This window comes from Lytechinus pictus, chromosome 19, assembly GCF_037042905.1.
Source record: "Lytechinus pictus isolate F3 Inbred chromosome 19, Lp3.0, whole genome shotgun sequence".
Lineage (NCBI taxonomy): Eukaryota > Metazoa > Echinodermata > Echinoidea > Temnopleuroida > Toxopneustidae > Lytechinus > Lytechinus pictus.
In genome coordinates, this window is record NC_087263.1 from 9,490,380 (window position 1) to 9,503,276 (window position 12,897).

Genomic DNA, 12,897 nt, shown 5'->3' on the forward strand with positions numbered 1-12,897 from the left:
TAGTCAACTATGGAGAGCGTACTAAATGCTAGTTATTATTATTATTATTTGTATATGAGAAGTTGAAAAAAAAAATTTTTATTGAGAAAATGCCCTTGCATCATTATGATCACCATCACTGGCGCCTGGCGTAATAGATGGATGGAGGTATTGCTAAGTTGACCTATATAATTATATAGCCCCCCCCCCCCTCCTCTGTGTAGAAAAGGGACAGGGACCTGAGAAGCGGGGGTGCTGGGGGTGCTGAAGCACCCCCAGAAATTATCCTGGGGGTGCTGCGTGTATTATTTTCCATAGGCAGCACCCCCACGAAATCAGGTTCCCCCTGTATTTTTTAAAATATGTTATAATGTACATAATTATCACATCCGACAATCGCAAATCATTTACATAGTCTTTCACATATTCCAATAACATCCCTCCTATAACGCGACTCAATCAAGCTCCAGCCGCGGGGCAGCACTCCGATACAGACGTGGTCGCGCGCAATACGTGATAACCATACACACTCTTCGATATCAAGGAGGGACATGGGGTGGTTGGACTTGAAACTTCCAGGTTTTATGTCGAATCAAGTGAGCGCTCGCCCGACCGCCCGTGTATTGTATACAAAAATTACAAGTCAGACAATAGAAATCAAATTTCACAGTCTTTTTCGCCCTACGGGCTGGGAAGCGGGGTGCTGGGGGTGAAGCACCCCCAAAATTTGGGGGTGCTGCGTGTGTTATTTTCCATAGGCAGCGCACCTCCTAGAAATCTAGTGGTAGGTATGATAAATGACAGAAATGTAATGAAAATGAATGACGTTTTGAAGAACACCCCCCCCCCCCACTTCAGAATTTTCCGACACATTACTTGAAATAGTGTTTAAATTCACCCTCTTTCAGATCGGAATATCAAATATTTTCTGCTCGCGCTTCGCGCTCGCATTATTGATTTTTATAATGAAAAATGTATTTAGAATGCCCAGATACTAGGCCTAACTCTAAACACGCACACGCATGTTTATTCAGATACGCAGCTTGATTTGGGGGGGGGGGGGGGTACTCCGGGCTGAAAATATTTATATCAAATACATTTTATCAAAATAAATAAATTTTATCAAAATCTGATAACGATTAGTTAAGTTATTTAATTCTAAAGTTTAGCAATATTTTATGAAAATGGATGTCGTCATGAATATTCAATAGCTGGGCTGATGCTGTCACATCCCCTCTATCCTAGCTGTTCCTTGTGGAATCAAAATTGTTTCATTTTTTTTTCTAACCAGAATGAATGATATGTCTCCCTTATAATGACATAAGTTGCAGCAAAGAATATCTAATGGACTAAATCAATTGTCAATTCAACTGTTTTGGTTCTTGAAAGGAAAATATTGAATAAACCTAATTTTATGTAATAAAATACAAAAGAACAAGTGGGGAATAATGCTAATCTTTAAAATGCAATAACTGTGATATTCCTTGTCTGATTTTGATCAAATCTGTATTCTTATGTTCGTCTGAGTTTTCTTTATCTGTTCAAACCATTTTACATTCAGTGTGGAATTTCAGTTCAGAATATCAAAATTTTCTGCTCGCGCTTCGCGCTCACATTATTAATTTAAGAATATATCCAATTACCCATCATTTTCTTGATTTACAAAACATGAATAGAATGTCCCGTTTTCAGGTCCAAAATCTCAATTTTGTTTCCGCTCGCGCTTTGCGCTCGCATCAATTGTATAGTTATATACCTATCCTGTTCATGATTAGAAAAGTGCATAAGATGTCTCGTTTTTAGGTTTGAAATCTCATTTTTATTTCCGCTCGCGCTTTGCGCTCGCATCGATAATAGTTTTATACCTATCCTCATCATGATTAGAAAAGTACTTAGAATCTCTCGTTTTTTGGTCTGAAATCTCAATTTTGTTTCCGCTCGCGCTTCGCGCTCGCATCAATTGTATATATACCTATCCTGTTCATAATTAAAAAACGTGCTTAGAATGTCCAGTATTTACGTCGGAATGTCAAATTTTCAGCTCGCGCTTCGCGCTCGCATTATTTGATTGTTGATATATGCATCGTCTTCATGGGTAACTGCAAGCAGTCCTTATAACACGTCCCTTTTGATCAGGCCAGAGCATATATAAAAAATATCTGCTCGCGCTGATCGCGCTCACAATTATTATTTGTTACATACACATCTTGGATCACAAACATTGCTCAAAATTTTCAATTTTCAGGACAAAATACATGAAATTTCCACAAAAAATAGCTCGCGCTTCGCGCGTGAATTATCTTATTATATATTTATGTTCTTTTATAAGAAGAAAGCTAAGAAGTGACTGTCATATATATATATATATATGTGTGTGTGTGTGTGTGGTATGTGTGTGTGTGTGTGTAATTATGGAAAAGTCAATTGTGTCTGCCCCCCCCCCCCCCCCCCACCTCTGAGGAGAGATTTCAGCACCCCCACTGAAAAAAGCGTTCCCAGGTCCCTGAAAAGGGATGGGTCTAAAGTAAAGAAAAGAGTGTAAAATATGGTATTTTCTGAGTATAAGCTCCGAATGTTTATAAAGTTTGTCCCATATTCATGGTCTCTGCCCCTCAATATTTCGCTCATTGATTCTGTTTCTGTCTCTTTAACATAAACAGATTCAGTTTCTGTCTCGCTAGCTAGCTCTGTGTAACAGAAACAGATTCAATCGTGTCTGTGTATTAAAGACTATGTCCGCTGGCAACGCAATATCGACCGCATCTCCATTACACGTACACACACTCCCATTAACACACACACAATTAACTTCCTAGCAACGATACACAATGCATGAGTGACTATCGCGGGGTAAGGAACTTGTCGCGATCTTGAAGTTGATCTCGAAAATACTCACTCATACTTTGTTGACTAGGCCTATGCTTTTGCTTACGGAGGAGGACAACTTTTAGTAATGATTCCCTGATACAAAGGTATGTATGAAAAAATTGCTGCCATCAGAGTTGTGATATATATGTGAACATTGTTGTGCAGCGCTGAGTTTTCATGTTTGTGAACGCTGTAGACGTAGTCCCATGTGTTAATTTCCGTGTAAAGTTTATTTATGGTTGACATATCCACGTTAGGGCAGAGCCTAGACAGCTGGCAGCCGTCTGTTTCGAGGAGTTTTTTAACATTTTTTTTTTTTTAATTTCTCCTCGTACACAGACGGCTCGCTAGCGTGCAGCCACCATTAGGGGACTTGCAATGCAAAATCCCCCCGTCGGGGCTCTTCAATTTTTGTCTTTAATGAATAAAAATTTTGAAAATTAACGCGACCAAAATGCAAATTAATATTCCCTCTTGGCATTAATTGCCAAAAAACGGAGAAAAATCAAGGTAAAAGGAACACAAACAGTGACTTACCTCGGCTGTCGCGCAAATTCACTTCCCCGTTTTATCCGATCTTAAGTACATAAACATATGGCCATTGAGTCCCCTGTACAGATCGCGCTAGAACTTCGGTCTCTGTATTTGGTGAGTGAAGCCAACGGAGTTCAGCTGAACAACCAACATAACAGAGACCGAAGCTTTTGGTCTAGGCAGAGCCTTACTAGCCGAGGCCGATAATTATGATCGAGACTATAACTTATTAAGTATCCTCAGTCTATTTTGAAGAAACAGATCTATCTAGAGAGATCTTTGTTCTGAACATCTTGTCTTGTCTTTGTAGATACTTCATGTTTATCATCAAAATTCACAATACAATGACAATGTCATGAAATTTAATAGACCAAAAGCTTCAGTCTCTGTATTTTGGTTGTTCCGCTGAACTGCGTTGGCTCACTCACCAATACATAGACTGAAGAGCTTGGAGGCCCGTACGTACAGACAACGTATGTTAGCAGTTACGTTAGATCTAACAGTGGAAACCCGATTTTCCGATCGTTTATATGTAATGTAGGCCTAGGGCCTACATAAAATGTCACATTATGAAAAAGAAATCACATCCATATTTACGAAAAAATGTTTAAAATTCAGAAATATCGTACCTTAGACCGCAGTTACCGCTAATTCCTTTCAAACGATGATCGAAACATCGTAATCTTCTATCCTTTCGTTGGTCAACGTAAGTTTCCATTTTGGATGACGTCATCATCTTTACAGACGTATTTACCAGTCGCTATATATCGCGATTTGTGCCGCTGCTTTGCGCCTGTACATGTAGATGTGCGTGCGTTCGGAACTTGTTGCTCGCATTGATTGGCCAAGATATCGAAAATTTAATCGGAAAGCCTCGATAAAAGCACAACTCGTTGACGGCTGCCATATTTTCCTCTCCGGCAGAAAATTAAAAAATAAGGAATAACCCGGGGAATAACTCATCGGTAACGTATATTTTCGATATTTTATAGATTTTACATCGTATCAATAGAAAGATTAGAAAATAGTGGGCCTTCGTTCAAGATAATATAATGTCATTTAGAATCTAAAAGAAATGAAAAATCTGGACAAAACCCACCCTCCGAATTGTCGAGCCAGATTACACATGCAGGCTCACACTAACACACTACCGTCGGTAAATGGGGATTATAGTAAAATGTCAGAAATTGTTGAATAAATCCCCAGAAACGACGGTTATTCCTGTCTAGAAATTTAACTGTTAACATTCTGTCCACCATCTGCCTGACCATGAGACTGAGTCTGAGACAGTGACAATCTGCTATTTTTTTTCTAACAAAAAGTAACAAGTTAAGGAAGTAGAATATCTTAATCTTTATTTAGGTTATATTTCAATGAATGTGTATTAAAGTGTGAATATAATTAGACTAAGTCAATGACAATGAAACATTCTCTTAGTAGAATTCACTGTGGATTTGCCTTGAAATTTGAAGTTAATAATTTTTTTCCTTGTCCATAAGAGCTTTGACTTAAATCTACCCACTATCTAATGTTGCATCATTATTGACATGTATTTCTTTTTGGTCTCATTCATGTAGATGGAATAATCAGCTCTCTTTACCCTAACACATTCGTCACCCATTTTTAACTGAAGATAAATTGCATCACAAGTGACAAAATCAAGAAGGAAATTTTTTCGAGCAAGATGGCGAGTCAAGTCGCACAACCGACAGACTTGACTCTGCGCCCAGGCACAGGTATCCTCTTCACCCCAAGGCAGATCCTCAAGACAGCCAAACATTCAAGGTCAGGGAGCAAGTTGTCACGCAAGTCATTTGACCTTGGATTTACCCCTTCTGGGAGAGGTAAGTTAAGAGTTTATAGGGGGGGTTATCAATGTTGAAAGAGATTCTTTTTTTAGATTAAGTTAAAAAAAAATACAGTTTACCTTTTTTTATTCCGGTGGATGGTTTCATTCTAAAGATGATTTGTGAGGCCATATAAGTAACATTAATTTTAAGGGCTTTAACATTGATTTGTAAAATTGATTTTAAGATTGATTAAATATTCCCATTAGCATTCAATGTATGATATACAGTGTAGTATACATGCTCCCCAAATCAATGTTTTAAAAAACTTGATATAATTGTCAATATTATGGTAATATACATGTAGGGGGCTATATAATTATGCAATTCTATAATATCATGTAATTTTGCTGTATTTTAAATATCATTAGGATTTTTGTTTGGCGTACTTTCTAGCTTTTATCATAAAGCCCCCACCAATTTTCATTCAAAAGTGAAATACTTCTCCCCAAAACAATGCGAAAACAATATTGTAAAGTATGTGTGATATATTTTTCAATACTATTGTACAATACTATTTGCAATCTATTAGATGAGTTTTTTTTAAGAGAAATATTTTAGATATCATTATCATTTTTTTTTCTAGCTGCATCATCAAGTCCCAACCTCAGCCCACCACTCCCAAGTGCCTCTTTGGATGCCAAACTCAGTGTGATTGAAGTTGAACAGATACTGAGGGAGCAAATCAAGAAATTCTATACAGATCTCAAACAGGTTAGTATTAAAAGTTAAAGCCAATTTGAACAGTCAGAGTGAACCTATTTTTTTAAAGAGTCTCTAAAATTATGGTCATTTGTTAGCATAACATACTTTGTGAAGACTTGCCCACATTAAAAACGGTTTTGTGAAATCTTCCGACTCAACAGCTACTCTTGTGAGATTACTTTTCAGCCATAGGCTACATCTTTATAGTTCACTATAATTGTCATTGCTTGATTTAAATTGAAATGTATATGATCATAGTTCAAGAAACAAAAATAAAAATGTTGACTGTTGTCTTTTCGATAAACATGATGTAGTATTTTCTTTTAGACACAATATTCTGGTTATTTCAAATAATCTTTCAAAAGAAATGAGAAAACTTAATTTCGATAACTGATTTTAAGAGGAAATTGAAATCATTTTTTTATCAAAAGTCAAAGAGCCAAAAGAATGTAGTTTCTTGATTTCATAAGAAACATTACCAATACTTCTTTGTATTGCATGTTTCTGATTGGAGAATAAGATCGTGTTCTATTTTCTCTCCTCTTTTTTTTCAGGCATGCCAAAACTACGACATCGACCAGAGCCTGACCATCACTAAGGGCGAGTTGCGGCGTGTCCTTGACACCTTCTGTCTGCCGATGACCACCGATCAGTTCAATTCCGTCATGGCCAAAGTACCGACCAACACCAATGGAACGGTCAACTATTGCATGTTCCTTGACCGCTTCATAAACACTGGAGCCGTCTCGAGGGAATCTTGGAAGATGGGATCGGGATACAAGTGAGTCATTGTTGATTTTAGCCACTTTCCTGTATAAATATTAAGTAAATAAAGTATGTTGAGCAATTTGAGATTGGTATTGCTTGCTGGATTACTCCCTAAGGAGTGGAGAAGTGCATACAGAATATGCATGTGAAACAGAATGGGCACCAGTTGGATGTGAAAGCCAAATACTACTGGGGCCCGTTTCATAAAGGACTTGCAACTGTTGTAATTTTGCCATTATGGCAACTACCATGGTAACCTTGATTTTGATTGGCTGCTGAGCCCTGTTACCGTGGTAGTTGCCATAATGGCAAAGTTACAACAGTTGCAAGTCCTTTATGAAATGGGCCCCTGGTTTGCTTTGCAATTAGAGATTCATTGCTCTTGCTTGAAATGCTCCCCAGGGAGAGGAGGAAGTGCATACATCTTGCTAAAGACAATCTGAATTCAGACCAAATCATTTTTTTTTAGGTCATAGAAAACATAGATTTTGAATTAAATGGCTTGTTCTACATGATATTCAGGTTTTGTATCAATTATAAGTGGCATCCCTGACAATGGGAAATGATGTACTGGGGGGCGTTGCATGAAAGGACTTGTCGGACGTTTTATCCGACAAGTCCCATTTTATCCGACAGTTACCATAGGAACAGTGCCTCTCAGCCAATCAACATCAGAGAAAGATGTAAGATCTGACAACTTGTCGGATGAAAATGTTGATGAAACACTCCCCTCAGGTGTATCTGTAATAAAGCACTTGGTAGAGTTCACCATCATTTTTATTCAGCACGTTTAGAAATGATTAATTTGACTGGAGGTCAAAAACTGAGCCATGGACACCTGTATAATGTATTCAGAATGACATTCATCTCATTCACCACTGCTATCAGGGAAATAAACAAAAATGAGATGATGACGTAAATCATTATCGGTACAAATGGTTATCCGTTTAATTGGTGCTTTAAAATGCATGTTTTACTTTGTATGATTTGCCTGTGTAGAATCAGAACATATTGTACGTTTTACCGAACTTTGATGTCATTCCATAGTCCCTACAATGTAATTGCTGTGCGATGCAGTGCTGTATTGGCCGGTCTAATGAATAATGATTTATTAAAGTTATATAATAATTATATTGGATGGCTTGTCAAAAATATTCTGCTTATTATGAGCAATATTTCACTCATCTATGATTCATGCAATATTGGCCCTAATTTGTGGAATATTTTTTCCTGGCATCCAATGCTTAGCCGTAGAATGTAATGATTATCCAATAGTTGAATTAGTCACACATCTGTTCACTATTCCTCATTAGGTACAGCTATACAAAATCCCCTGCTGACATGGGTATTGACGTCATCGAACGCCAACTCAGGGATAAGATCGCTGTCAACACCAAAAACTTCATGAAAGCCGTACGCCTCTTCGACTACAACCGCGATGGCAGGATCCAGAAACACGAGCTGCGTAAAGTGATTGAAAACTACTGCTTTAGAATGACGGACGAACAATACGATAGGTGAGATAACGAATGCAGTGATTTAAAGCTAATGACCTGTAGTTGCAACTAACGATTTCATCAGAAAGTCTTGAAATCAATGTCAATTGTCACAATATCATGTTAGGTCTACCTGTAGCTTCTGGTCTATTTACATTAACCCAACTCTGTGAAATTATGAAATCTAAGCTGAAAACTTACAACACTAAAGATCATTAACACAGATAATGATATCATATGTGGGACAATGTGTCATTATTATTGCTTGGAAAAAGACCCAACATCCATCTGAATTGCCATGCTTATTTTGTCAGTTTCTCAGCACTTACACATTTCAACCCAAATCATTTGGCCCATATATTTTTTTATTAGACATACATGTTTGAACCATTTAGTGGTAATTTATTGGCGTTTGTTCAAACTTATTAGATTGTTACTACAATTGGTATTTATTTGTTAAGTGTTCTTGGAAAAAAAAAGGATATTGATTGATAGCAGAATTGTGGAAATGAAAATGGAAATCCATATTTTATTGTTGGAAATCAGAAATAAGAATCCTCCAAAATTTCATTTTGCCCAATTTATCGTGGGCTACACAGACTGACGTTGCTATATACCTTACACCGTTGAGCGCCAAACAGGGTAGCAGAAACTCCCATCTTTTAATGTCTTTGGTCTGACGCAGCCGGGGTTTAAACTCCCGACCTCCCGGTTTTGAGACGGACGCTCTACCAACTGAGCTAACACAACAGTAATCAATAAATGAACTTTAATCTTTTAATTCATTTTGTCCATTGCAAGAAATCTCTGTTCATTCTGAATTTTCAATTTTCTTTCCCCTGTTTCTTTCCATATCATTTAGGTTGTGGGCTAGATATGATTTCCACCATAGTGGGATAGTAAACTACTATGACTTCCTACAGAGACTAGGTGTTCTGGTCCAAAAACATTCAAAGGCCTTCCCTGAACATGGAAAATTTGGTAAGAAACTTCATTACAAATAACTATGGATTGTGTATGTAATTGACCAATACAAAATTATGAAAATGTATGGTATATGTATGCGGTAACTTTGCCTAAATCAAATCTTTTAAGATTTGCATAATTTGGTTTTAAAAAATTACTTCAATTTAGGGGAATATTTGACTAATAGAAATTTGACTAACACAAGTTTACCAATACATGTATGTTATTGATTGTAGTGCATGAACCAGGAAAAAATATTATTTTTACTTCATGAAATTACACTTTGCTATTTGCTTTTTAATAGTTGTTTTTGCCCTCAATAATACTCATATAATAATAATCATAAATAAATGAAGGAAGTTTTAAGAAATGCATCTAAGGAGGAAAGAGATAAAAGGAGCTGTAAAGGCTTGTTTGTGAGTGATATAACAAACACTCATGGCAATTTTTCTTCTACAAATCAGTGAGATGTAAGCACCCCTCTTCAGATAAACGCCTCCGAATGTAGGAGGCAAAAAACTGTGGCCAATTTTTGTATGATGTACAAATCTTCTATTAAGGTATCGTTATGGGAAATTTGACATGACTTTCATATTTAATCATTCAGTCTCAATTGTATTCTAAACATATAGGCCCGCATTCTGAAGTCGGGTTTAACTTAAACTCAGGTTTAAAGTTGTGGTTTAAGTATGGAGAGCCAATTGTTACATAAATCACTAACAGTAGAGATATACTTCAGCTCATTTGGCTCTCAAATCATTCATAATTGTCTAGGAAGAATAAAATGGTTTTTTTTTGTGTGTGATCTTTTAGCACAAAGCTGGAACCAACGGCAAGATGACCGAACCAAGCATGTCGAACAAATGGCAATCATTAACAGAACAGATGATGCAGTGAGAGGGATGAGCTATAAACAACTTGAAGCAGAATTCAGAAACAGGGTAATTATTGTCTACTTGTCCTTGTTTTTATGATGTTAATGGTGATGATGGTGATGATGATGGTAGTGATAATGGTAATGATAATTGATGATGATGATGATTATGGTGATGGTTATGATGATGGTGATGATGATGATGATGATGATGGTGGAGATGGTGATGATGATGATGGTGATGGTGATGATGGTGATGATGATGACAATAGTGATGATGGTAATGATGATGGTAATGATGATGGATGATGATGTTGATGATGATGGTTATGATGATGGTAGTGATAATGGTAATGATAATGGATGATGATGATGGTGATGATAGTGATGATAATAGTGATTATGATTATGGTTGTGATGGTGACAAGGATGATTACGATGCTGATGATGATCACATTGATGTTGAAAATAATTGTGATGGCAGTGAAATAAGTGCAAATATACATTTGTTTGCTCTTGTTGATATATTACTAGGAATGTTCACTGATTATAGTCAGTAAGATATGAGAAAAAATTATGGTATGTTCACATTTGATGCTATTGAAAAATACAATGATAAATTTTTAATTCTAGTTCATCATTCAATTGACTGAATCATTCATACGTTGTGTATCTCTTCTCTTACAGATGAAAGATAATTATGTGAACATCAAGAAAGCATTCATGGCGTTTGATAAGCGTCAAGACGGATTTATCACCCTCGATGATCTTAAGAGTGTTCTCATTCATTTCACGCTCCCAATGTCAGATCAGCTATTTGCACAACTTATGGAAAGGTAATAATATTGTCCAAAAAATACTCTATTTATTCAAATAATATTGTGATTGGTATAGTGCCATTGTTTGTATAAAACATATATTCTGCTAAAAGTTCATTTTGATTTAGCCAAATAGTTCAAGATATGTTTGATAAAAAAACTTGCTGCAAGGTTGAATGGTGAATACTACAAGGGCGTGGTCTACTTGCACGCCCCAGATTATTTAATTTTTAAGGACAGACCTACAAGTCACAGTAATTCAGTTCACTTTTCCCCGCCCAAGCACAGGCGATGCCAAACAGATAATGATGATAGTTATGTATGTATGTAATAATAAAGTATGTTCTTAATCTTTGTGTTCTGTTTCATTTCAGGATTGGTTTCAAGGCTTCTCACAAGATTCCGTGGGAGCATTTCCTGGAGAAGTTCCTGGATCCTCGGATAGAAGGGAACGGACAGACCATCCCGATCAAGTGGAACCACAGGTTAGTATCTTGAATTAATTTCATTTAATTTCTGCATTTCAAAAAATAACAATTTCCAATCTTTTTTTTCAATTCTTAGTTGAGATGTCAACAAACAAGATACCAAAAATAACAATGATCATACACAAATTGTATTTTAAAGACTTAGGCCTTTGTTCATTGATTTTCTCTTTCTTTTCTTTCAAACTATGATACGTTTAGACCTTTGTGCAAAACTGTTATAAGCATGTTTACTTTGTGACTATGTAAATAGGCTCAATCCTAACTATAATTGTGTTTAACCCTTGCGCATTATTCTGTTGTAAAGATATTTTTTTTATTGTGCGAATAGCGTCAATCTAATTATGATTGGTTTAAACCTTTGTGCAAATTTCTGTTGTAAATATGTATTGTTTGTATGTATCGTTTCAATCTAAAATATCATTGGTTTAAATTGTGTGCAAATTTTCTGTTGTGAACATGTATTTTAATTGTGTGGATAGTTTCACTCTGAATTATCATTGGTTTAAACTTTTGTGCAAACATTCTGTTGTAAGCAAATATTTTTGTGCAAACGTTCTGTTGTAAACATACATTTTTATAGTGTGAATAGGGTCAGTCTTAGTTATGATTTATTCAAACTTCCAATCAAAACTCTTATATGTATTTTTTTGTTGTGTGAATAGGGTCAACCCCATACGAGAAGGGGATGGGGAGATGGACGCTGCTGAGATCTTATCTTTGCTTCATAAGCATGTCACCAACATGTATCCATCCATCAAAGAAGCTTTCTTGGCATTTGATCAGGTGAGTCAATCTTATTCCCTGATTTCACTCCTCAAATTGGCAACAACATTAATTTTCTATTAATTTTCTTAGTTTGAAAAAAGGTAATATGGATATTATGTTGGTAAAATTGTATGATAGTAGCATGATTTCAACGTAGCATTGATAATTTAATAATAATAATAATAGTATAGGGTATTTATACTGCGCACATATCCACCTTGTTAGGTGCTCAAGGTGCTCCTATATTACCCGGCTAAGTTACAATGTAGGCGTTCACAGCTTCTTGAGGAATTACTTCCTACTGGTACCAATTTACCTCACCTGGGTTGAGTGCAGCACATTGTGGATCAGTTTCTTGCAGAAGGAAATTACGCCATGGCTGGGATTCGAACCCACGACCCTCTGTTTCAAAGTCCGGAGACTAATCCACTGGGCCACAACGGTTACATTTGTATCTGATTATGTTCTCATTATGTTGTCTGTTTAGAGTGTATAATGATTACATGTAGCTTAATTTAAAATGCATTTATTCAGAAAAAGCACCACACCCTCTCTATTCCATTACCCATTACTCACTTCCTATACCCTTGCCATTATCCATTATCATTGTCCATTGCCATCAACACATTACCCATTACCTACTTACTATACCATTTACATTACCTACTACCTCCACCCAGTATCATTACCATTGCCATCAACCCATTACTTCTCATACCATTGATATTACTGCCTTTAACACATTACCTATTATCCCTGCCCATTATTATTATCCATTTGCGATCAACC

General features: G+C 36.4%; 1 protein-coding gene across 3 annotated transcripts in view; it reads left to right on the top strand.

The window, feature by feature from the left end:
* Positions 1–2,779: 2,779 nt before the first annotated feature.
* The window catches only part of LOC129282473 (EF-hand calcium-binding domain-containing protein 6-like), a 28,637-nt gene continuing 18,519 nt past the window's right edge, over positions 2,780–12,897 (top strand). The window contains exons 1-10 of one of the 3 annotated variants that reach the window (XM_064113694.1): positions 2,780–2,951; positions 4,959–5,225; positions 5,815–5,942; positions 6,488–6,714; positions 8,015–8,218; positions 9,060–9,178; positions 9,977–10,104; positions 10,725–10,873; positions 11,230–11,340; positions 12,006–12,126. In XM_064113694.1, coding sequence (XP_063969764.1) covers positions 5,066–5,225; positions 5,815–5,942; positions 6,488–6,714; positions 8,015–8,218; positions 9,060–9,178; positions 9,977–10,104; positions 10,725–10,873; positions 11,230–11,340; positions 12,006–12,126 — 1,347 coding nt within the window. In that variant the 5' untranslated portion in view covers positions 2,780–2,951; positions 4,959–5,065. The remainder of the gene's footprint in view (positions 2,952–4,958; positions 5,226–5,814; positions 5,943–6,487; positions 6,715–8,014; positions 8,219–9,059; positions 9,179–9,976; positions 10,105–10,724; positions 10,874–11,229; positions 11,341–12,005; positions 12,127–12,897) is intronic. The other 2 variants (XM_064113696.1, XM_064113695.1) reach the window with 2 other exon arrangements.